General features: G+C 35.9%; 1 protein-coding gene across 5 annotated transcripts in view; it reads right to left on the bottom strand.

The window, feature by feature from the left end:
* Nucleotides 1-4,940: 4,940 nt before the first annotated feature.
* Nucleotides 4,941-27,821, bottom strand: part of TLCD4 (TLC domain containing 4) — a 59,226-nt gene continuing 36,345 nt past the window's right edge. For 4 of the 5 annotated variants that reach the window (XM_057500448.1, XM_057500449.1, XM_057500447.1 and 1 more), the window contains exons 6-8: nucleotides 21,024-21,097; nucleotides 10,681-10,731; nucleotides 4,941-8,467 (exon numbers count right to left, since the gene is read on the bottom strand). In XM_057500448.1, coding sequence (XP_057356431.1) covers nucleotides 8,149-8,467; nucleotides 10,681-10,731; nucleotides 21,024-21,097 — 444 coding nt within the window. In that variant the 3' untranslated portion in view covers nucleotides 4,941-8,148. The remainder of the gene's footprint in view (nucleotides 8,468-10,680; nucleotides 10,732-21,023; nucleotides 21,098-27,821) is intronic. The other variant, XM_036906483.2, reaches the window with a different exon arrangement.

Below are 27,821 nucleotides of genomic sequence, written 5' to 3'. Positions count from 1 at the left end.
ATGTAGATGAAATAGTCTTCTATTGGAAGAACATGCCATCTAGGACTTTCATAGCTAGAAAGAAGTCAGTGACTTCTTCAAAGGACAGTCTGACTCACAATAGAGGCAGCTGGTGACTAAGTTGAAGCCAATGCTCATTTACCATTCTGCAAATCCTAGGGCCCTTAAGATTTATGCTACATCTGCCTGTGCTCTATAAATGGAACAGCAAAGCCTAGATGACAGCACATTTGTTTATACGGTTTACTGAATTTTAACCCCAGATTTATAGCTCAGGAAAAGGATTCCTTTCAAAATATTACTACCCACTGACAATGTACTTGGTCACCCAAGAGCTCTGATGGAGATGAACAAGATTAACACCACTTTCAAGCCTGCCAACACAACATCCATTCTGTAGCCCATGTATCAGGGAGTAGTGTCAAATCACGTCTTTCATAAGACTAGTCCAGAGAACACATAAATGATAGGACTGTATTTCATAAGACTGTAGTTGCCATAGAAAGTGATTCCTCTGATGGATCTGGGTAAATGGAAACCTTCTGGAAAGATCACCATTCTAGATGCCATTAAGAACATTTTTATGAGTCAAGAGAAGAGGTCAGAATATCAACAACAGGAGTTTGAAAGAAATTGATTCCAAGCCTCATGGATGGCTCTGAGGGATCCAAGACTTCAGTGGAGGAAGTCACTGCAGATGTGGTGGAAACAGCAAGAGGATTAGCCTTAGAAGTGGAGCCTGGAGATGGGCCTGACCTGCTGCCATCTCAGGATAAAACTCTCATGGTTAAGGAGTTGTCTTAGGGATGAGCAAAGAAAATGATTTCTTGAGATAGAATCTACTCCTGGTGCAGAGGCTGTGAAGATTGTTAAAATGACAACAAAGGATTTAGGATATTACATAAACTTAGTTGATAAAACAATGGCAGATTTTGAGAGACTTGACTCCAATGTTGAAAAGTTCTCTGGAGACAAAGTAGTGACTCTGTGGCATCTTACTGTGCTGATGAACAGTGACTTCAAAGGGGTGGGGGGGGGGACTTGATAATACGGGTGAATGTAGTAACCACAATGTTTTTCATGTGAAACCTTCATAAGAGTGTATATCAATGATACCTTAATAAAAAAAAGTTCTCTGGGTAAATGCTATTGAACAGCATGACATACTACAGAGAAATCATTAGTGAAAGGCATGTGGCAAACTTCATTGTTGTCTTATTTTAAGAAACTGCCACAGCCACCCCAGCCATCAACAGCCACCACCCTGATCAGTCAGCAGCCATCAACATCCAGGAATAACCCTCTGCCAGCAAACAGATTATGACTCACTTTCAAAAGCTGAGATGATGGTTAATATTTTTAAACAATATTTTTAAAGTATGTGAATTGTTTCTTGAGACATAATGCCTTGCACACTTATTAGACTATAGTATAGTGCAAACATCATTTTATATGCACTGAGAGACCAAAAACTGCATTTATGGCTGTATTTGCTTTATTGCAGTGATCTGAAACCATGCAGTATCTCTAAGGTATGCCTGTGTAAGTAAAGTACGTAGCATTTTACTTCACTTTTCCTATTATCTGAAGTCTTCTCTCCTTCCTTTTCCGTGTGACTCATTCCAAATTTCTTTCTGTCCTTAAACTTTATCCTCAACCAAAAAGCAGCCCATCATCCCTATGATCTTCTATTTCTCCCTACAAGTTCCCATCTTTAAAAGCTCTGCTCAGGTAGTTCTTGGATGGTTTTAATCAATGATCTGGTAAAATGACTAGACTGTGCCATAAACAGTGGGCTGCTACTCCCGCAGATGGGGTGTGCACATGCCTTAGTTGACAGCCCAGTCTGAGGCAAGCACCCAGGAACACCTATCAGATTAGCAGTTACTAGAATGAGGGAAAGTTGCAAATTTGCTAAACTGCTTATTTTCTGCATGTCTAATGACCACTAAAAGGGATGGAAAGCATATGTTCATATTGCTAAAGACTACCGGAATAGGAGACAAAGGGTGCCCATATTTTAGAAAGTCTGAGGTGTGGGAGACAGCACCCATGTGTACTTGCTTCAAGGCGTTCTAAATCCTTGTAATTTTACCTGTGGCCTATCTCCACTGACAGCTGTGACTGCTATTTTAATTTTGAAATTCAGCTGCTCCTTTGCCAGTTTTGACACAACATTTTAGGCATGTTCAGAAGCATGACTCATGATCCTCTCTGAAGGCTAACCATTTCAGTATTCTATTCAATTAGCTCTCTGCTTCCTTATCTGCTGGATGTTCTCAGACCAAGATGCAAAACTGAGACCATAGGCAATTAGAGAAAGGAGGAATTCCAGCCAAGACATTTGGCAAAAACACTGAAGACCACATGAGAGGCCTAAAGGACAAAGGGAAGGAGATTAAAAACATACCTGCCAAAGTTTTACTTAATCTAAAAGAGCCTATTGATTAGATAATGCCATTCCTTTCATTAACAAGCATGACTAAAATGTTTGTGATGCCTTTTGGTTTGCTACAAGGCTGGGACCTCGAGGAGAAGGGAAGGCACAGGGTAAACAAGCTGTACAAGCATCTGGAAGAATAAATATTAGCTTTAGGATTCAGATGCTAGGAGAGATGATTTAATTTCAGGAAAGCAATTCTTATCATCAGGCTATTCATTAGTTTCTATTAAAGTATACACCTTGCAGACTCAAACTTTTGCACTAAATAATTGTGATTTTATTAAATTTTTTTTCACAAAATACAAAGTTTGCACCACATTAGTATTTTAGCACAAGAAAATCCCAAATTTTTCATTGGTGGAGAGGCATGATTTATATATAGAATGTTGACGTAATGCACTTTCTTAAAAGTAATATTAAATAAAATTGTCATGACAAAGTAATGCCAATCTTGAATAACATGCAGATTATTGCTTAGAACTTGCATATACTTTTAAATGGCACATATACAAATAAAGCATACAAACATCTAAAATTTTAAGGGAATTACCTAAAGATATTCATTGATCCCTCCAGATAAAGCATAACCAGATAAAATAAAGAATATTAATTTGCTATTTTAATTGCTGATAAATCTGAGTAACAATGATTGTACATTACCAAGTTTCACATTTTGTAAATCAAAGTTTTTCAGCCTAAGGAAATAAATTAGAAGATGTGTTCTCAAACTGTTAAATGTTTTTTGAAAGACTTCCAAAATCTTTGTGGCAATTAAATAGTAATGTTATATATTCTAGGGGAAAATTGTGTATATCACTTCAGCTATCACATTTACTGCAGTTTTCAAGTAAATTTTTCAAATTAAATCTAATGCCTTATTATTATAAATTCTAATAATTACCAAAAAAACTCATAAATCATGCTAGTTACAGGTTAGTATGAGTATTATCTATGAAAAAATTCCTTAATAAGGAAGTAGATGTAATCATTCTAGAAGCAAACCAAGCAAGAAACAGAAAAATATACACCATATTTTATTGTTATATTTTTAGGCTTCATTAACCAAGAAGTAGCAAATACCTTAATGCACACTTAATTACAGAAAGAATACAGAACAACATAAAGAAAAAGTATACAAATGGTGATTAACAAGTTTTCAGCCAGAGGTATTATATCTTTGAGATTAGAAATACTTCTCATTGTTTTTGGTCTTAAATATAGGGCCTGATATCAAAACTGTCTACTGTTCAGAGTCAATCAGTGTAAACATTTCAATGCAAATAAACCCATCTTTAGCAGCTGCCTTCCCTTCTTCACTACTATCCAAAATATCTAATAAAGGTATGACCTATTATCTAAACTAGTAGAGGCAGTTTGAAGTCTGGGCTATAAAGGGGTAGGGCTCAAGTCCTTGGGTGCTGTACTTTGGAAAAACACCCTGAGTAATCCATTTGCTGGTAAGCTTGTTTTCAAAAGAAACATGACTGTCACTAAGTTTGCTCCATTAAAGAACAAGATTCAGTCATGCTCCACAGACTAGCAGCCCCTCATAACAGCCTCTTTAACACAGCTACCTCAGTTCCTCCTCCTCCTGTCATAGGCTCTAAGGAAGAACATTTAGATAATTTACATGCCTACAATGAATCCCCAGCTGACACAAGTTATAAAGCTGTTACTGCTAAACCAGTTTAAGAAAAAAGAAACTACAAATGTTCTTCAATAAAACCACAGCATTATGAGCCTTGTCTTGCATTTTAACAAGTATTATTAAGTGCTACATGGCTTCCTATAGCCTCTTACTAAATTATGCTTTGTCTGATTGCTACTTTAACTTTTTTTTCCCAATGAAAGAACATACTTGCAAACTTTTAAATTTGCCACAATAGACTGGAAAGTTTGTGAGTACGGGGTGGTCTCACAAGTTGATATAGAAAGGTGATGGCATAAGCGAGGGAGGTGCTAAGGAAGTCTTTGGCGGCATTAGGAGGATGAGATGGAAAGGCTGGAAGGATTCAGAGAGAAAACTTCCGTATTGAGGGAGAAGCATCATGCCTGTCAAGGGAAAAATCAGTCTCGGTGTCTGCTCCAACTCCAGGTCCTACTGGCTTTTCATTACTCTCACGAATATTACATGTGTTTGTGTCAGACTCACTTCCAGTAGCTTTAGTATGCCTGTCATCGAACCAGGTGTGGTTAAGGCTGGGAAGGTTTGTGTGTGCTGGGATTTCTGACAGGAGGGATCTCAATGTTGTGCTGTTTGCACCTGTGGAGAAACGCTGTACCACAATCCTGATAAAATTATATAAGTTTGCTTCCTATGGAATCCAAAACACATAAATACATAGTCTCAATGAAGTATAACTGATGATGTTAACAATACATGGACTTTTCAATTTTCATACAACAGGGTAAACCACTTAAAGCCAATTCAAATGTATATTTACATATTTGGGGTTAAAAGTACCTAGAAACTGAAACTTGTTCAAACATTCAATGGTGTTTTTTGGAACATGTTTATTTCACTTAAAAATGAATCAGAACAAACATAAATATTACAATGTGCTTTCCCCTATGTATCTCCATGAGAAGAATGTTTCCAAATGCACAACAAATGGCATATCAGACCATAAGCTGCCTCTTCACACCAGCGAAGAACCATTCTCCAAATGCTTGGTGCACCTTGGAGAAAGTGTACAACTTAAAAACCAATACTTTAGCAAAACTTTGACTTGAGTCATATAGATTAAAATTTAGAAAAGAATTCAATTCAAACACCTGTGCTATAAACATGTAGTTTTAAAAACTAGACCTTCACAATAGTACTGGATCACCCATAGTGTATCAGTCACCCTTAGGAATGGTAAAGACATTATTTCTCTTAACATAGGGCTAGTCCATGAAATAACAAAATTACAATTGGAATAAAATTGCACTTCAATTTACCATAAGGAATCAAGACAGTTCAAGTAGGAGTTAACTGCTTTGCACTCATATATAACTCCATTTTGAGTTTTAAGTAAATGCAAACAATACCCATTAAAAAGATTTTAGACACAAGAAGGAAACTCTATAAACCCAAGCTTATAATTTTTAAATTCTACTGAGTAAAATAAAATATCCAATGCAGATTCTATAATCTTGCATGCTATTTAGTTGATTTTAATTTCTTTCAAAAATTTTTAAGAATGTTTATTTTCTACACTACTGTACATTCAAAGAACATCTTTATAGTTACAGGTTGTCACTAACCTTTTTCTACAAAAATAGAGTTGCTTAAAAATTTATACCATTATTTTTATATTCTATAAATATTTTAACAGAGGTGTTAAATATCAGAATGCCTAATAGAATCATTTAAATTGATCCATGTAGTCAAAACACTTAATATGTAAAATGTCTAGCAAAAGTTTGTCATTTAACAAATGAAAAATTTATCATTTAACAAATGATATGTTGTCTTCACTTGAATCTTAGATAGGTGGACACAATCTCAGAACAGCAAGTATAGCTCCCGAAAGTTCTGACTTAAAGTAGGATGGCAGTCTAGCATCTTTTCCATTTCATGTCTGTTGTATGAGGAAATACATAGAATCTACTTTTGGATGTTGAATTAGCTGTCATGCAGACAGCATATAATAAGAATTGTTGACTAATAAACTTTAGTTCAAAACACTGATATTTTAAATACACATATTTAGTGAGTGGCTATACTAACAAAAAGTGCTGTCAATGAAAGTAAAAATGAAGTTATAAGCATGAAATAGCAACTATAAAAACTGAAACTGCTATATGGAAACTCACTAATGTTACAGCTTATCTTCATTTTGATGAGTTTAAAATCTGTGTTCAGAAACTATAGAAATATCCAAAGAGTTAAAAATACTTATTTCAAGTTTTGTTTCTTTTTAAAGGAATGGATCTCCAAAATAGTTTTCTAATACAAATGTCTTCCTTTTAAAAAGCCAGTTTTCTTGAAAAAGAGCAAGAAAAAAACAAGATAAAACCACTGATTCACACCCCCTCTAAACAACCAATACACATTTAAGTGCCCATGATGTGGAAGGCACTAAAGTTTGTTAACAAATTATCAATGTAATATCAGAAGCTTTAAAAACAAATACCTATATTTTACATCAATTCTTTCAAAAATAAGTGTACCTAATATAAGCCAATCAATCACATTTTGTCATTTTAGTTATTGAGTCTTAAATTACCTTCTTTAAATGTTCTAAAACTTATCAGGTTCTGTCTGCACTGGATGGCCAAATCAAGTGAAATAAAAAATGTTGCCATATCCAGCTAGCCTCCCTTCATGATTATAACATGAACAATGAAAGAGCCAAACATTCTCCTTCAAACTGAGAAATTAAATGAACTAGATCTTTTGGTTTGGGTTCAATTTAACTGAAGTATTCAACACTGGTTAAGTTTAATATCTTTTTTTCTTAGGTAAGAACAATCATTAACGTTCTTGAAAAAAATAAATAAATGCAGTAACAGCTAACTATATAATTCTATACTTGGGTTGCAAAAACCAACACAAAAGCAAGCATAAACTCACACACACAAAATCAAACAAAAAACCAGCCACTAGTCATTTATCGTCACATTTAAGACAAGAAAATTGATAATCAGAATACTTGGATTAAATTACCTATATTTTTCCTGTCCTTTAGGAAAGATAGAAATTCAAAGCACTTGAACTTCTGACTAAGCAAGTATGGCTGTAAACTGTAAGATGTGAATACTGACTTTTTTTGTAGTTTTGGTCTCATCAAGAAGAAGCCTACTTTGGGAGAAGGATAAATACCCATTGTACAGACTTTGGTACTGGTGATGTTGGTATGTAAATCCAGGGGAGGTTTTATAAATAGAAATAATATTTTTTCCACAGAAAAGGTGAAAGGGAAGCAGATAAAGACAGCTGTGCTATAAAACTTTTTCTTAATGATTCCTCCTACTAGCCTAAATAGTCATCTATAACATGCATTTTTAGGAGGAATTCACCTCTTAAGGAGCTCTGCACGATGTGTCTAAAGCCTTACTATAAAATAAAAAGCAGTAATTTGATAAAATGTTAAAAATAGAAATAAAGTGATATCTGAAGAATCTAAAAATGCAGGAAGAATTTTTCATGACTGAACTAATTAAATATTCCCAAAGGAAGCAAAATACTTCATCATTAATAGATGATAGCATATCTAAATGAAAAATAAACCTAATAGCCTATGAAAAAGACCACTTCAACAATTTGGAAATTAAACCCTACACAGGTATTGACAGCCATTGAAAGAACAGGGCAGTGCGACAAAATGTTGACTGCTATGTACAGATTTAAAAGCAGTGCCCATTCTTTCAGCAAAACTGATGACATAAACCAAGTGTACCAAAGTAGTATAGTCATCTTTTCACAGAGAAAAATGCCAATGCAGATTAACAGATTTCTGAAAAGATTCACACTATATTTATAATTTTTTATTTAAACCTTTGAGATTTTTATCCATGCTTATAATGCAGAGGAAATTAGAAAAGAAATCCTGGGATAAAAACTAAGATTTAGTTTCTCTTTTCTAGAAGTAAAAAAGAAAAAAAAACACCGAAACCCTGATTAGCCAGTATAATTAATAACGAAGCACAAGAACATGCCAAAAATCCATCCTATCAGTAGACATAATGCAGGTAGTATGCTCATCAATAGCCCACTTTCAGTCAAGTTTTCCATTCTGAAGACTATTCTTGGCTTTCTCTTGTCTGATTAGAGTGATGACTTTGATGCACCCTTTCGTGATTTTGATCATCCACATGACATTCATCACATCTAAAACAAAACAAGTAGATATCCAGGAACATTGGATTAAAAATCCAAGCCTAATGTAAGCTTCTGTTCCTAATACAGAATAAAGGTAGCTATAGAAAGGAGGTATTGAGGCAATCCGCACGATGAAGAACACCACTGTCATGAGAATTCCATTGATGACATTAGCCTTGGAAAACTTAGGATACTTCAGAGCCTCAAAGAACCACCTGGAAAAAAATTAAAGAAATATCACACTTATTTTGCATCTCTGAGGATTAACCATTTTAATTTTAATTTTTAGTTATTAAGATTCAGTGAACATCCCTAAGAGTTATATGCAGAGGCAAAGGGCCTAGAATAGCCCACACAATACCGAAAAAGAATGAAGTTGGCAGATTCACACTACCCACTTCTAAAACTTACTATAAAGCTACAGGAATCAAAACAGCAATGGCACTGGTGAAAGAAAAGACAAATGGATTAACAGTGTCAGCCCAGAAACAATCCCACACAAATACACTCGACTGACTTTTGACAACAGGATAAAGGCAATTCAATGGAAAAAGAACAGTCTTTTCAAAAGAGCTGGAACAACTGGATATCTAAATGCAGAAAAATGAATCTAGTCAGAGACCTCATACCTGAAACAAAAAGTTGTCAAAATGGACCACAGACTTAAATATAAAATACAAAACTATGAAACTTCTGGGAGAAAACACAGGTAAAAAACTATGTAATTTTGGGTTTGGTGATAGTATTTTAGATATAACACCAAAACCATGATCCATTGAAAATATTGGTAAGTTGAACATCACTAGAATTAAAAATTTGCTCTGTGAAAGGTACTGTTAAAAGAAAACGAAGACACTCATACAGTGGGAGAAAATATTTATAAAATACATATATGATAAAGTACTTGTATCCAAAATTTGTAAAGAACCTTAAAACACAATAGGGAAATGACACAATCAAAATATGGGCAAAAGATCTTAAACAACTCATCAGAGAAGATATACAGAAGAAAAATAAACATATGAAAAGATGTTCAACATCCTATGTCATTAGAAAACTAAATTAAAACAATGAGACACAATTAAACATCTATTAGAATGATTAAAATCCAAAAATATGATAATACCAATTGCTGGAAAAGATACGGAGCAACAGGAACACTCATTCATTGCTGGTGGGAATACAAACTGATAAAGCCACTTTGGAAGACAGTATGGCAATTATAATGCTAAACATACCAAAGCATATAATCCAGCACTCCTAGGTATTTTTCAAAATTATTTGAGAAATATGCCTATATAAAACCTGCATGCAAATGTTTACAACAGCTTTATTCATAATTACCAAAAACTTGAAGCAACTGAGATGTTATTCAACAGGTGAATGGATAAGCAGATTATGATATATACATATAGTGGAATACTACTCAGCAATAAAAAGTAACAAACCATTTGTGTAACAACATGGATGAATCTTAAATGCATATTGCTAAATGAAAGAAGCTAGTGTGAAAATGCTTCCATTTATATGACATTCTGGGAAAAACAAAACTATAAAGACAGAAAAGAGATCAGTGGTTGCCAGATGCTCAGGGAGAGAGAGAGAAGGTGGAGTAAGTAAAGCGAAGGGGATATTTCAGGGTGGTGAAACTATTCTGTATGATACCATAGTGCTGGATACATGATGATATACATTTATCAAAACCCATAGAATAACATGAAGAGTGTATGCAAATTTTAAAACATCATTTAGGAGGGTAGGAGATGCAGGACCAAATGTAGACTGTGACAAAAGAATCTAACTGCATTATGAATAAAGGACATAACCTTACTGAAGGGAGCAGGGGGTAAAAACAGGTCCTCATCTAAGTAACTCTGAAAATGAATGGAGACTCTTAAAACTAAAAACAAAAGAAACTATACATTAGTATTCTCCTTGGTAAAGCTGTGACTCCTGGGGAACATGTTAACAATTATACACACGTATTTTGGCATTTAACAAACAAGTAAATTAGTTTGGTGGTGAAGTGAGGATGAGGTTTCTCATTGTTGAAGAGGAAAGTTACAGACAAGTGAGTGGAGGAAGCTAGACTGACCCACATGATGCTGAATTAGAGTGAAAACATTAGTATGAATTCATGTTCAGCTTACATAGAGGTGAATGTATACAGAAATAATTTTAAGTATGTGTGTATACACAGGTTACATTAACAAGTTGTCAGTTGGGAGGGCATAGAAACAATGATGCCCCAGTAACAATGAGCACACCCAGGGCCCAGATTTTGGTTTCTAATACCATTCTCCAACTAAAAGAACTAGACCTCCATGAGAAATAGCTGATTCTAAGGCTGGGATAGAGAATATACAGTATGAATCTAGAAAATTTTTTTTGTGTCAGAAAATAAGGAAGTGCTTTTAAAAATCCTTACTGATGAAGATGTGTTACAGGAGCCAACTGAAACAGTTCGCAATGGCCAAAGCTGAAACAGTTTGAATAACAAAATAAACAATGTAGCATTGATGAAAACCCCAAGTGTAAAATAAAAATTCTCAAATCCATAGTAATTTAAGTGAATGTATAAATCAATGATTGGGGGAGAAAACATAGTAATTATCTTGTGCAGAATAACTATAAATAATTCATGTAGATACTGCACCCTCAAAGAGGTGAAGCATAACTCCCCACTCCTGGGTGGAGTGGGGGGCTCTGCACAACAACTACCTTCCATAAGAGCTCAGTATAGAAGGCAGGTGGGTGAAAAGAATAACTTTAAAATTGAGAAATCTGGCAAATCCTACCTCAGCCAGGCAAACAAGGAAAACATCAACAGTCATGTTGCCCTGATAGAATGTGATGAGAATGGCACTTTACTTCTGGGGTCTTCCACAAAAGACCCCATAACCCAAGTTTAATCAGGAGAGAAACATAAGACAAACCCAAATGGAGAAACATTCTACAAAACCCCTGACCAGTGCTCATCAAAACAGACAAGATCATCAAAAACAACGAAGGTCTGAGAAACTGTCACAACCAAAAGAAGACTAAGGAGATATGACAACTAAATGTAATGAGGTATCCTGGATGTTATCCTGGGGCAGAAATAGGACCTTAGGTAAAAACTAAGAAAATCTGAATTCATTTCTTTGACTATCTGGTGGCCTTGGGATTGTTCAGAAATGCTGTATCTCAAATAACCCATCCCTTTCCAGCCACAACTTCCAGGATCCAATATTTCACCTTACCCAATTCCACCTAGACCTCTTCTTTGACCTACCAACCCTCAATCCCTCACTATCAGCCTAGTCTAGGCTTTGATTCACTTCCTTTCCTGCCTACCTGAACTCAGATAACTTCAGAACGCAGACCAGCACCCTCGGTTGTCTTGCCATTTCATCTATGCCAGCCACCCTGACTGTCATCTCCAACCTCTCATCACGCCAGCTGTCCTCAAGCAGTGTGGTATACAGGGAAGGTGGGTGCTGTGCTCTGCAGTCAGACTGCTTCTGCAACTCAGCAGCTGTGTGGTCTCCCTTTCTCTGTTATTGACCTCCACGTCTCAGTTTTATCTCTACAAAACTGGGGATAGTGACAGTTACCTCCCTTATGCTAATGAAGCTGTTATGACACATAGTAAGAACTCCCCCATTCTCAGAGCTCAATGTAAAGCTATTATTACTCACCGATACTGATATTAAGATAAATGGCATAAATATAATTTAAAGAGGTCTGAACTTCAGTGAACTTCTCAAATTTGCTTGGCATTCCTTTTATTTAACTCCACATTCTCCATATAATTGCTGCCAAACCTTTGTCTCACCATTCAAATCACTTCCCTTCCTCGTTCTCTTCTACTTCTAAATCCTATCAGAGGACTGAGATATTACATACAGTCCATCAACCAGGAATTCCTCAAACTCTCACCCTGTCTCAAAACTTGTCTCCAGTCATCTTTACCTTTATACTCTGAAGAAGAATCTCTTGTGCTTCTTCACCCATGCTCTGGCTCCCACCCCACCTTCTGGGACTTATTATTATCCATTATTACCCATTTCCCTTGTTCCATCTAGTTCCCTATCTACAGATTTTTTTTCTTCTATCTTATAACATGCTCACTTAAATCTCAAAATCTCTCCTCCGCTTGTCTTCCCTATCAAACATTTTGGGAGGGAAGTCAGCAGTATATTCAGAGATACTCTTGCTATACTTTGGAACCCAGTACAGTAAGACTGCAAAGAGATCAGTCACCAGTGGCTTCCCCATAACCAAGACAGTGGATTCCTCTTAGCCTTCATCCTAGGCGGCCATAGCCTAGGCTATGACACTGCCAGACATCATACTTCCCTCTCTCCTATCCTGATTTCCGTGATACCATTTTGTTTTGATTCCCCAACTACACTTTCTCAGTCACTACTTCTTCTGCCTGTCCCTTAAATATTTGTGCCTCCCAAGCACCATTTCCTTCTCCATTCACTACCAAGGCCATTTCATCTACTCTCAGGAGTTCAACACCCTGACACAAATCTCTGACTCCAAGTCCTCTCTAAAGCAATACTTGTGGTTCCACATTTCTAAGTTATTACTGAGCACCCCCATCTGGCAAATGACAGATTCTCAAATATGCCTAAAACCAAAACCCCACTCCTTGATTAACCTCCTCTTCTCCCCCCATTACCACCACCACAGAAACTCCCTATTTCTCTTCCCATCCTCTCAATCTTTTAACAGATGAGAAGAAACATTTCCATTCATTTTTTTGAATAAACTCCATTTTAATATAAAAATCAAGGAATTTGCAAAGCAAGCTTTCACATGTAACACTGAGCCACAGAAAACTGGTTTGTGTAATTTAAATGATCGTATTTCAGATAGCTACATAAAACTACAAAGAACCCAGAAGGCATTTCTTGAGGACAGTTGGTGTGTTGGGGTGCCACAAGCATCTACATGTTTGCTTTTTTTGTTGTGCAAATTCAGGTTTTTCTGTGGAAAACTTTTTATTTTTTTGGTGTGGTTTATAGACTTTATTTTAAATTTAAGTATAACTGACATATTAGATTCTTATGTACACAGTGGTTCCACATTTTATAATTGCAAACATATCACAATAAATCTAGTTACCATTTGTCACCATACAAAGTTGATACAATATTATTGATTGCAACCCCCCTGCTATACATTATATCCCCATGACTGATTGATTTCACAACTGGAAGTTTGCACCTACCAATCTTCCCAATCTTAACGACTGGAATCACCAGTGACTTAGCTATCCCAATTAGGAACCTGGAGTTGTTCCAGACTATTTCTACAGTCTATAACCAAGCCCTGCCCATTTTATCTCCTAAGATTCTTCCTAATCCTTCACTGATTCATTTCATTTCATTGCTGCCATTACAATTTTTGGTCCTCAGTGTCTTTTACCTTAAGGTCCATAAAAATCCAGCTGGTCTCTCTTGACTCTACTTTTCTAGTCTTTTCTCTTCAATGCTACAAATCCTACATTATATTTACTACTTCCCATTCTTGAAGCACTTCCCAAATTTTTGGTTGTCTGGAAAGGTGATCATCTGCAAATCTAGATGTAAAGAACTTTCCCTTTGGCTTCACAGTATAATCACCATATTTATCTTCTACCAGGTTTTCCATGTGACTAGTTATTCATTCAAGGTGAAACAATGTTCTTTGTCTTTATCTTCCTCTCTCATGTTAGAAGGACCACCTATTTTGTTGGAATCAACCTCTTCTTATCTGACTAGAACAGTCATTCCAAGAAATACAGGCTAACAGCCTGTGAGTATATGTACAGAAACTGAGCAGGAAGGAGGCAGGAGGAGGAAGAACAACATGCATGTGGGAAGGAAGGGGAGGAGGAAACACTTCTTTACCCACCACCCTCAGGTATAAAAGAAGAGAGCAAATCATCTGTGTTTGTCACCCTCCCCCAGCCCCACAGAGAAGAGCCTGTGTTTGGTCACCCAGCACTTCCTCGTCTCCCTGCCCTTCTCAGGGAACTTGTGCCTTTCAGCTTAAGTTTCCTGGGAGATAATTGTGCAGTGTGGTACTAACTGCAAATAATGTAAAAACAAGGTATTATTTGGTGTATTTCACATTTGGAAAGGATGAGAGCATTTACTTGTAGGTACAGAAAGAAAAAAGTGAGAAAAAAGGTTTGGAGCAAAAAATCAGTACCTACATGGTACTGGTTCAGAGAGTTTTAAGAGTTCAGAGCTGAGAGTCAGAGGTTGAGTGAGCTGCAGGGTCCAGGAGATAATGTGAGTTCAAGGGGAATGAAGAGAATTTTAAGAAGTGTTGCTGTGAGTAACAAACTGGATCTTTGTTGACATCCTTGGAAAAACGCCAAGGATTTGGATGCTGAACTGTTTCTGGGACTGTACACAGAGACTGGTCTGTGAGCTGAACCTAGTTATATCTTGGTTGCAAGTGTAATTCTTTCAGGCATGTAAATATTTGTACTTAACAAATATTAACTGGAAATTTAGGAGTTCAGGAACTTAATTTTAGAAAAGTTGTCCTCCATGCCCATGTTCCTTTGAGTTCCCTCCTACTTCTAAATTATTCCTTCATTATATCTACTCTTCCTTCTCTTATTCAATTCCAGACATTCAACTTTATCTTTTCAATACCATCTTCTCTCATGGCTTCAAATGTCACCAACACCTGATCATTCTGAAATTCTCTGCCTCTCCCAACATTTCCACTCAGATGCTCTGCTTGTCCTCTTAGCCAACATCTCCAAAACAAAATCACCTTTCTGCCTGGTCTTTCTAATTCCCCCTCACTTTTAATGGGCCCATTCCTCCAGATCCAAGGTGAAGGTTATCTTAAACTTGCCCTTTTTCTCTATCTCTAATTTCTTATCCATCACCAATTTTACCTTCTCATCCCTCAAAATCTCAATTTTGTTATTTTCTCTTTATCCCCATAATTTAATTTGGACTCCTATTTATTTTCTGGTCTAATGAAATTACATTATTCATTCACACAGCTAAGAGTGGCATGCTAACCTCCTAACCCAACCTTTTGCCTCTAGTCTTACAACCTACCCTACAAATACCAAAAACTAGAATTATTCAGTAGTAAATTCAGAATGTCTTTCTCTACCATAATACATTCTCACTGTCCACTGGGTCAAATTCAATCATCTCTCCCTGGCACTCAACACCTTCTATGCCTATCCACCCTCCTCCTAAGACATACTCTTTGACCCTACAAATCTATGCAGTTTCTCTTTCACACAGCATGTTTCTTCCACTTTTCAAAAACATGTTCATTCCTTTCTCCTTGAATGAGAGCCTCCCTCCCCACCAACTTCTAAAAAAATCCTAAAACATTTTAAGAATATATCCCACTTCCTCTGTGAAGACTTGCATGACAAGTATCAATCAATAATAGGTCTCAAAATGTGGTTCATGGACCCCTGAAATTTTCAGGGGGTTAAAGGAAAACTATTTTCATAATAATATTAAAATTTGATCCACCTTTCTCATCGTGCTGACTTCAACACCGATGGTGCTAAGCCCTGGTGGGTAAAACTGTTGGCATCTTAGTGCAAATCATGGCAATGGCACAGAATGTACTTGTAACTACTGTATTCTTTACCACCACACACTTGCAGTTAAAAAAATAAAAAAGGGGGAGGGAACCAGTTTCTTTTAAGAATGTATTAACAAAGCAGTAAGAATTCTTAATTTTATTAAAGCCTGACCTTTGAGTACATGTCCTTTTTTAAAATTGACATGTAGTTGACATACATTATACTAACTTAAGGTGTAATATACTAACTTAAGGTGTAACATAGTGATTCAACATTTATATACATTATGAAGCAGTCTCTATAATAAATCTAGCTGCCATATTTCACCATACAAAGTTGTTACATATTAATAATTATATTCCCTATATTGTATACTGTATTCCCGTGTCTTATTCATTTTGTAAGTGGAAGTTGGTACCTTTCAATGCCCATCCCGTCACCCCCACCCTCTCCCATAATATTCTGTGATAAAATGGGACACGCACATAAAGCATTTCCACAAGGAGCAAAGATTGTCGGGAGGAGAAACCCTTGGATGACAATCTGAACTGTGAGCTAAACTACCTGCTTTTTCCACAGAACACCATTTTTACTTGAAAGACTGACTGACAAACTACAGATATTCAGACTTGGGTATTTGGTATGTACTTTCTCAGAAATGAACAAAGTAAATTGGTCAGATCAAAGGGAAGAAACTCCACAGTGGTTGTTGCCAGTAAAAAAATTTGAACTTCTAAATGGGAATCAATATTTTGGAAAATTTCTATCTGCCACTGAGAGTTGACTAGCCTGCCAATATTTAAGAACTTTTCTAAAGAGATCAGCGGTGATATTAACCAATCTGAGTTTTTTAGTAGTATCTAATAATGCACCAATGTTTGGAAGACCTACATAACTCAGACAACCAATATTTCCAAATGACCAAGGCATGATGATACAAACTTCTGCATGGGTAAAAGATTCAAAGCACAAGAGAGACCAAGGGATTTGAATGTTAAGAGTCTACAAAAAGTTCACTGACATAGTTTCAGATTCCACATTTAACTAACCTTTAAGAAAATACTTATTGGTATATTATAGTGTAGTACTAAAGAGGAATATGCACAATTATTTGAAAAGGCTGCTTAATTATCCCTCCATTTTCCTACTACATTAACTCTGAGAGGCAGGGTTTTTTTCATATGCTTCAACCAAAACTACATTTCATAGACTGAAAACAAAAGTGGACTTGAGAATTTAGCTGAATACTATCATGCTAGGCAATGAAGAGATATGCAAAAATGTACAATAATTCCCACTAATTTTTTTTCACTTTGGCACTGTAGATATTTTTCACACAAAAAAATTATGTTAACAGGAAATATTGTTTATATTAAATGAATTAATAAATATTTTTAATGTCTCAGTTTTAATTTCCAATCTGGTAAATATCAACAGATATTCCCACAGGAAGTAAAAGTTCATTCAAATCCTTAATCATTTTTTAGATCAACAAGGTTGGGAACAGCTGTTTTATACTATAAATATGGTGTTTTTCTTGCCCTTTTTGACACAATGTCTCATTTTGCTAGCTCATTATTTTATATTTTTAAGTCCCATTTTCTCAAACATAGACATGACGCCAGACACAATACTTGAATCTCCCTTAAAACAGGGCCTTGGACATGTAGGTACTGAGAAGGTATTCAATAAATACTGACTGAACATACTAAGGAACACAGGTGCAAAGTTTTGTAAATAATTTAATTTTAAGACCAAGTCATAAATATGTCCTCATAACAGTTAAGGGCATTTAAGAAAGAAATCAGTTACCATCATTAAGTTACTTTTTATGAAAAGAAATCTGATACATGAGTAGAACTTAACAGCAGAAATTTAATTGAAGCCCAGGTGTCTAACCTTTATTTCCATCTTCTTTTACTTTATACCCACCACATGCATTCTATGTGCCTCTTTAAATTATACAAAGCTATAAAACAGAAAGAACATAAAAATACCACAAAACTCTAACAGTGTTTATGTAGCAGGGCTCAATTTTGTCATGATCTCTCTGCTGCTACATTATGCTACTTCTTGTTCATATTCTAATGAACAATTAGAATGAACACTCCCCATTTTCTTAATCTACAAATGATTTAAAGCTTTTGGAAAACAGTATGGTATAACTTTTACTATAATATTAAAGAGTTAAACTATCTCTAATTATACAGTTTCCCAAAAAGAGTTTCAAACAAAAACAAATTGAAGTTCTTTTAAATGTCAAAGTTAATTTTCTCCTGCTTCAAAATTGTATAATCTGAATCACATGCAAGAGGCAGACATTGCTAATGCTTAACTGATCACCTCCTAGAAGTCATTCATTTAAAAAACAATTAAATGGCTATGATGTGCCAGACAATGTATGGATGCTGGACCATGCAAAGTTTAACAAAATTTGGCCCTTGACCTTATGACATGCAGAGATGAATAAGAAACAGAAAAAAAGAGACAGAACTTTACAACAAAAATTATTAATCATCAATGGTATGACTTCAAGTCGCTATTATGGAAGTATAGGCAAGGGACACCACTATACAGAAGGAGATGGGGTTAGTGATGGAAATAAATCTGAGTCTTTAAGGATGAGTAAGAAGCCAGCAGGCCTTTCCAGCAGGTGGACAAGTTGGAATGAGAGGAAATTTCTGAAAGAAAATGTGGCAGAAAGAGATAAGACAGCTCTCTCTACTTGGACAGCTTTCTGTGTCACATTAAAAAGCCCATTTTTATCCTTTGAGCAGCAGAAGCCATTGACGGGATTCAACCAGGGGAGCCACATATTCATTTTTGTGTTTTAGACCAATCACCATGGAAGACAATAATATCAAAGAGAGATAAAAGAGAAACAGGACTGGCAGCAGGCAGACAAGTTGAGAGCAGGGACCTGCAAACTTCTCATATAAAGTGCCAGAGAGCAGACATAAGGTGATAGGCTTTGGATGTTATGAAGTCTTTGTCACAAGTGCAAAAGAAGTCATGGTAGACGAGTGGGTGTGGCTGCACTCCAACAAGGTCTACTTACAAAAACAGGAGCGGGTTTGGTCCTCAGGCTTAGCTTGCTGATCACTGATCTAGAACAGCACTGTCCAAAAGAACTTTCTGTAATAATGAACAGGTTCCCACAGGACTGTTACAAGTTCAATTGAGGAACTAAATTTATTTTAATTTAATTTTAATTAAATTCAGTGTAAATAGTCACGTGTAGCTTATGGCTACTGTACTGGGCAGTACAGGGTTACAGGCTGGTACAAGCTGAGGCCAGAGACAATGAACTGGGGCATGGACAGGAGAGGTGGAGAGGAAGTGGCCAAGGCCAGAAATATTTAAGATGTGATATAATAGGACCTGGTGATGGACCAAATATACATGAGGGAGAAAGTCAAAGATGATTCCCACATGTCAAGCAGGGGTAAGTCCGAGAATGGCCAGCCCACACACTGAACAAGAGACTCTAAGAGAATATGGAGGGAAATATGTTGCATCCCATTTTAAACATGTTGAATTTGATGAACCATCTGGGAGAACAAAACACTTGACTGTATTACAAACAGGTGATATTAGATGTACTTTTTTCTTTTACAGAGAAGGCAACTGTAGTACACAGATGTTAAACAACTTACCCAAGGTCAGAGCCAGTGAATGACAAGGCTGAACAGCTTGTCACATACAGTCCATTATAATCCATTAAGCCAAAATGAGTAAATAGGTAATAGCTGAACCCTTGAAAGCAGCCCTCACCCACGGAGAAGGACAGAGAAGCTCGGTGGGCCCAGGAGACCTTGGGGAACACCAGCATATAAGGAACTGTCTCTTACTAAGACTGAGAAAAGATGCTCAGAGAAATATGAAAAACAGGTAAGTGAAGTGTCACGAAAACAAAGGGGTCAGGCAGCAGAAGAAGGTGGTGACCAACAGCATCACGTCCACAGAGAGAGACAGTAAAGAGGCAAACAGAGTTCACTAGATAGTTGGAACTGGAAGTTGTTGGTGTCTCTAATCAAAGAGTTCCAGCAAAATGACAGAGGAGGAAGCTGAATTTTAATGGATTTAAGAGCAAAAAAATATGAGAAGTAGAGAAAGCAAATATAAACTATGCCCTTCCAGTGTTTACTAGCTTTGAGCATATTGAATATATGCATTCAATAACAATAACAATGAAAATGATAACAATATATCTATTGTCAAAAAAGGGCAACTACCCCCCTCAGGAAGTGGTGCCTAATTTCCTTGTTCCCTCACCAGCTAAGAGTGCGCTATCCCTCACACCTTGCTTTCAAAGAACAGAGTAAGAAAAAAGAAAAACTTCACAGTGAAGAAACCTGCCAAACACCATCTAAACCACACACTGAAGTTCACAACCCCAGGGATGTCATGTGGACAATCAGGTACCTCCTGATATGATGTGATAAGAAGGCCACCTCATCTCTGTAGGATTCCTCCCAAAAAACCATAACCTCTTTCCAGTCATGAAAAAAAGACAAGTCCAGACTTGAGGACATTTTGCAAAGAAACTGGACACTACTCTTATCACTGTCAAGGTCATGAAAAACAAGGAAAGACTAAGAAACTGTTACAGAGCAGAGGAGACTAAGGAGACACATCAACTAAATGCAATGTGGCGCCCTGCACTGAATCTTAGAACAAAAGGAGAACACTAAAAGAAAAGCTGATGAAATCCAAAAAAGTCTGGAGTTTACTTAGTAATAATGTATCAGTGCTGGTTTTTCAGTTTTGACAAATGTTCCATGGTAATAGTAGGGGCAACTACATGAAGGGTATGTGAGAGTTTCTGTATGTTCAACTTTTCCATAATTCTATAATAAAAAGACTATTTTTTCTTAATGGGAGACTAAGATAATGTGGATATCAGAACTTGGGAACAGGAAGAACTTGGTGTCAGGAAAATGAACTGGATCCAGGATGAACCCAATATAATAAAGCCTTGTCATAGTGCAAAGAGAGCTGGGTTCAAAAGCCAGGACCACTTCCTAGCTAAGGAATCGTGAATAAGTTTCTCCAAACTTTCCAAGGCTCGGCTTACTCATCTGTACAATGGTGATTATAATTCATAGCACATATTCTCATTTTTATATAGTAGCTTTAGGATCATAGAAAAAAATTCCTCAAATTAAAGAAATAGCTGCACAAGTTTAAAATAATTAATGTTATCAATAACCTACCGTTGATTCACAAAAGGGCTGGAGAGTTCTGAAAGCAGGCGAAAATTCCCAATGTATCCTAGCACTCCGTCCTTCTGTAGATGATAAAACATAAACACAAAGTGTCAGGGATAACATTCATGTCAAAATTTCTAAATATGAAAGAAAAATTCAATAGTTTCTCAGAACATAATGAAAACAGATAGTATGCTAAACTGATTTTCTTCATGAGAATTTAGAATTGCCCTTCGAATTCTACAATATTTTAAAAAGTATATTGCACACTTATGTATATAATGTTCACTAAAAAAAATATTTCAAGCAATTGTTTCACATTGAACCAATGAATTCTGCAAGCAGCCACTACTGAGAGCATTCTCAAATTACTGTAGAAATAATGATCAAAGGGTATGAATTTTAGCAATAAAGGAAATTTTATAGCAATTAAATACCTAAAAGGACTTATTTTTATGTCCAGATAGATGCACCTTAAAAATCTCAAAAGTCTACTTATCCTAAATTACAATAAGCCTGCCAGCAGATGCATATTTGCCGAATGTAACAACACATGTTAAATCTTATTTATCATATTTGACCTGAAAAATATATTTTTTAGTCAGAAGATCCTAAAAACACACTTTTAGGACTTTTCTGAATTCATGAATATAATGCCTAATGCATTCTACCAATTTAATAATAGAAAAAGTATAGCAGAATTAACATTAGAAAAAGAATCATAAGTATACATTCCAAAAATTTATAAATTTAAGAATTGTTACTATGTAAATGGAGTCATTCCAGCATTTTCAATTAAATTAGAATAATGATTACACACCGAAGGCAGTAGTCCTGCTTCCCAAACATTAGATACACATGGGAACTTCAGAAACTCTTTTTCTACCAGTTATATCATGCTTGCCTTCCAAATGGAACAATAGAAAGCAATTTTTTAAAACATGAATGAATTTATTTGAAGATTTTCAGTACTTCATGTAAATTAGTTTAGGGATTAAAAATTCAGACCTGGATTATAAGAATTAGCTTTTCCAAAACTAATCTAAAACTTTTTGTAATCTCAAACTCACTGTCCTTAGTGAGACTGGAATGTGTGATGAGAAAGAAGGGAAGGAAGATGGCCACAGAAATAGACAGTGGGCAAGAGAAGCACTGTGCACAGGCGGGTGATCATCTTTTTAGATACAGCCAAACCCCAAAACACACAGTCCCAAAACACATAACATTGTATGAGAATAATTATGCATGTGTTACTACTTTACATAGAAATATAAAGACTAGACATATATTTGAAATTATATATTATTTTGTTATTAAAGTAATTATATAAAAGTAATTATGTATTACCTTTCTGTTAAAATAAATCCTCTTATTTAAATAAAACAATATGACTCGTTAATGGTGGAATTAGTAGTAATTAAGTAGACTAATTAAATAAAATGTGTGAAAAATGTAATACTTTTATGTTTTATTTCTATACTTTAACTTTGTCGGGTATTTAAATATAGTAGGCTATATTACTGCATGTTTTTAAGAACCATAAATGTAAGACTTTTTAACAGGAAAACGTAAATACAATATTAATTAAACCATTACCTACATTTAACAAAAAGTAATATCTTTCTATCCATGGTACAGTAGGGTATTTTCATTCCTTGCTTCCTTTTCCAATAATATTCTGAACTGCCTATAGCCTTTATGATATCATTTTTTTTTCCAGGGGTAAAACAACTAGAGTCAAATGTAATATTCACTTTGAGTTGTAGCTCTGCTCTTAGAAACCCACACTACTGGTATTAGTCCAATATGATGACCTTAAGCTAAATATTTTCTTAACAACAGTGTTTGATCATAAAATACTGAAGATTTTACTTATTAGCAATAGCAGGCTTTTAGAGTTATAATAATTTGGCATCCAGTTCTCTAAAAAAATGAAGACACTTGTGTCTACAGGCTTGTTTTGGCAGACCAGCTGTTTGTAAAGTCCTTTGCATGCATAAATTCATCATACAGGCTATCCATTTAAAAATATCTGTCATTTTTAAACACACCAAAGCATATTGGATGGATTCCAAAAAGTTACAGTTTTAGTAAAGACAGTCCTATTTAATGTGGCTACTCTTTTCCTGTAACATTTCTGAGTTCTGAAGCAGCCTGTTTTCCAAAAAATGAGCCATTTTTCAAAGAGTATTTGTCACAGCCTGCACAGAACATTAAACAACTCTGGTACAGATAGTTTAGCCTTTTCTAGCTCCTTATGGCCTTCTCAACAATCATCAGTTTTAGAAAAACAGTACATAAATATCTGTTTTACCTTAATAGTTTTCTGTATTCCCATCCTCAATGTATTTCCAAATTAAATATTCTCCTTGCGTCACACTTTGCACATATGATTTGACAGCAGGCTAACATTTGCTGGCAACAATCATAACTATCTTGTAGGGACATGTCTACACTTACGGTCTCCTTCCATTCCATAAAATAAAAAATCTATTATTAAGTGCTTCAGCAGGTTCTGAGGAAACTAAAGGTGAGAAAGAACTTTTACTATGAAAGCCTGAATATCACTGGCCAGCAAATTACATTCCTTTTCAGCAGAGTTGTATACAAGGTGTGGAAGACATTTAGTAGGTAATAGCTTTTCGTTTTTTTGCTAAGAAGTTTATAGAGTCTGAATGGAATTTTCCAAAGCACATTTGCACTGTCTGCCAGGTATGCAATAGATGAGAAAAAACTCATCTGTATCTGAACAGCATATCAATAATCATTGTTTTATGGGGCTTCTTTATAATCCTCATAGAAAGAAAAATTTCACTTTGAAACTCCATTTTTCAAATCCAAGTGTGTACAAGCTAGGGGAACATCTTTTGTCGCTGTGATTTGATGCATCACTCAATATACCATAGAAAGTATGATCACAGCAGGATCCAACAGAATCAGCTCTACACTTAAAGAAACCAACACATCTGTTATCAAAATGTCCCCCTTTTTTCACCTATAGGATATTTTAGATGAAACCTCTGAATCAGGAAATGTCATCAAGGCAACCAATAAAATGTAATCAAGGAATCAATCAGAGCAATCCAAAGTAACAATACGATGTGGTATGTCCAAACTACATCAATGCCCGCAATTTTCAACTGAGCATTAGTATGTTTCTGGAAGATGAAAAAAGTACAAATTGATTTATATGTACTTGCCTTCTCATTGCAGACTTGTGAGATTCGGTCTCTCTAGAGGCTTTTACATCCCTTTCTCTACCAGGCCAGTAATGAGTTTGCTAGGGCTGCCATACCAAGTACCACACACTGGGAGGCTTAAACAACAGAAATTTACTGTCTTGAAGTTCTGGAGGCAAGAAGTGTGAGATTAAGGTGTACACAGGCCCATCTCTGCCTGAAGTTTCTAGGGAAAGAGCTGGTCTGCACCTCTCTGCTAACTTCCTGCGAATCTTTGGCTTCTGGCAGTCCAACTCCGATCTTCACACGGTCTTTTCCCTGTGTGTCCGTCTGTGTCCAAATTTCCCCTTTTTATAGGGGTACCAGTCATACTGGCTTAAAGAGCCATCCTACTCAAGTATGACCTCATTTTCACCGAAGTAATTACATCTGTAATGACCCTGTTTCCAAATAAAGTCACTTTCTGAGGCACTAGGGCTTAGGACTTCAACATATGAATGGGGAAGGGAGGAGAGGACATAATTTATTCTGTAACAATGCCCAATCCCCAATTCTTTTCTGCATGTTGTGCAGAATGTTGTTTCGGTTACCTAACTCCCTAACTCATATGCCTTTCCATCCATTTATAGTAACATATTACCTTAATATGTATAATAATGTATCTTCTTCATTGGTGATGTGTGGGGCATTCTGGTGTTGGTATCATAACTGTCCTCATTATCTGAACTTCCAAAAGGCAGAGTCAAAGATAACTGTTAATGCTCATGATTACAACACACTGAAGTTGCTCCATTCAGAGGAATGTGATGATGATGGCCCATCACTGTGAACTGCAAATCACAGGTGCCACGATTTATTTGCCTCACAGGGAGGGGGTTTCTCAGGATGTGGGCTTTTCAGTGGTAAAATGGTAAAACCAGGACAGACTTGGGCAGGCCACTCCCATCTTTGTTTTATTATGGATTCTACTATAATGAATTCCAAATGGCAGGTGAACTTTTTCATATTCATACATACTTGAAATCACATTCCCAACTATGAGACAGAAGAATGGATAAAGAGTATATGTCTGACCTCTCTAACTCATCCAGCATAATACACTTTAAAGATAACAGAGAACAAATTGACTTTCATATTCCCAGTTCTTAGGTATTTTGTGGGCCTATTTTTTAGTTTTGGTGATTTGTTTAAAGTTTTGGTGGGTTTTTCCAACATAAGTGGTTGGAATATTTGAGTTAAGAAGAGGTCAAAGGAACAAGTAATTGTGTTCAATTGTAGGCCATCCAAGTAAAATTAAAAAGCAGAAATGTTGTGCTTTTTCATCTTAGCATAGTTTAATTCAGTGAACAGGGCAAGGGAGAAGAGCTTTGAAATGAGCACACTACTAGATCAGAACTCTTAGAAGGACAAAAAAGGGAGGTAAAGAAGTTTTTTTAGTGACATTCTTGCTTAAACCAGAAATAAAAATCTTGGCAATACTGTTATTAGTATAATCCCTCATTAAAATGATCGTGTGTGAGTAAACATTCAGTCTTGTATCTTAAAGCTAAATTCGTTTGTTTATAGCTTTGACATTCTCCCCTCAGTTAAAGGCGGCCCTTCCTCCAATCTATTTTTCCTAACAAGTTTCTTCTTCTGGTTAATTGTTCTAGGTCTATGGCATTCTAGGTAACTCTCTCTGGTGTTTAGAATATATGACTGAGTACACTGCTGTAAAATATTATGAATTAATGTGTTCCTAAGGTTAGCCAAATCCTTGTGAATCACTTACTGTATCTTTCAAATAATAAACAGTTTTTCCAAAGATAAGACCTGATACTGAAATTTGTGTTATTTTTGTTTAATTTGCATTTTATGTGACCTCTAATATATTAAAGCAGACAACCCGAAGTCATGTAAAATACTGAAATAACATAGTAGCAATAGCATGTCTTAATTAAACTTTTAAGAAACTATTCTAAGAATTTCTCTCTAGTTAATTTTACAAACAAAGTATTTTTATGAAATGTACTATGACTTTCTTGAGAGTTTAAATGGCTATTTCTTCCAACTCCTTTCAAACTGGTATAAAATCAAAAGTAACTATTAATCAAAGTACCAAATTAATATTAAATAAATTGACTTTATATCCTTTAACTAGTAAAAGTTACTAGTAAAAAATAGTAAATTTGATATGTTGTTTTCATCTAAATTTGGCCAAATTGCAGTATCTCCACAGCTTGAGGAAATTTTCTCTTGAGTTTGGAAAAAATGGGGCATAACACTCTGGCCTTTCTCCTAATTTCTCTCATCTCTTCCCAAAGAGAATGGTTCATTTTCTTGTTTCTAGCCAGAGGTTCTCAGCATGGTCCCAGATTAGCATCACCATCACCCAGGAACTTGCTAGATATGCATATTCTTGGGTCCCATCCCAGACCTACGGAACCAGAAACCCTGGGGTGGGGCCAGCCATCCAGTTTTAACAGGCCCTCTATCTATTTCCGATATAGGAAACTACAGTCCTAACTGAGGTGACTAGGGATCTAAGTCCTAAGGAAGCTAGCTCCACACTTCTCTGAAATTGTAATCAGTGAAGATTTACAAATGCCCCCATCAGATCCCACAGCATTATCAACGTAGACATTCCTCCAGAAAAGTGATTGACGGATCTCTCTACTTGTCTGTAAGAATATTTGACCCCCTATAAATATCTATATTCCCTGTGTCATATTTACTGTTCTATCCACAAAGCCTAACTAGCACAGTGCCTGGCCCTGTGGAACCTGGCCTGCTCACCAGTGTGAAGCAAGCAAACTCACCCCCCAAATCAAAATCCTAAGAGTGCTTCAGGCCTATTTCTGAGTAGGGGAGAACGCTCTGATGAGAATATTAATATTCCACTCTAAAGGATAAAGGAAAAAAAAATCTACATTTTAATTTTGTGAATATATCAACAGAACAGAATTAGAGGTTATCATAAATTTTTTATGAGAAAAAATGTCTGACCTTTAATCTCCAAAGCATGATGCATTTCAGATGAGTGAAGCAAGACAAGAAAAATTGGGTCAGCAAGTAAAAGAGACATGGGAATATCACCTCACACCAGTCAGACTGGCTACTATCAAAAAGAAAAATCAGGTGTTGGAGAGAATACAAAGGAAAGAGAGCCCTCATGCATTGTTGGTGGGAATGTAAACTGGTGTAGCCACCATGGAAAACAGTATGAAGGCTCCTCAAAAAATTAAAACTAGAACTATCATACAATCCAAGAATTCCATTTCTGGATATTTATCCAGAGAAAATAAAAATACCAATTTGAAGTGAAATATGCACCCCTATGCTCATTGCAGCATTATTTATAATAGCCAAGATATGGAAGCAACCTAAGCATCCATTGACAGATGAATGGATAAAGATGATGTGGGGCATGTGTGCATATATAGTGGAACATTACTCAGCCATAAAAAAGAAATCTTGCCACTTTTAACAACATGAATGGACTTAGAGGGTATTATGCTAAATGAAATGAATCAAAGACAAATACCTCCTGATTTCACTTATTATATGGAATCTGAAAAACAAAACAAACAAACCAAAACAGAAACAGACTCATATACACAGAGAATAGACTGGTGGCTACCAGAAG

Source organism: Manis pentadactyla, chromosome 4 (genome assembly GCF_030020395.1).
Source record: "Manis pentadactyla isolate mManPen7 chromosome 4, mManPen7.hap1, whole genome shotgun sequence".
NCBI classification, from domain to species: domain Eukaryota; kingdom Metazoa; phylum Chordata; class Mammalia; order Pholidota; family Manidae; genus Manis; species Manis pentadactyla.
The sequence above is the reverse complement of the archived record's forward strand: the minus strand, read 5'-3'. Positions and strand labels throughout refer to the sequence as shown.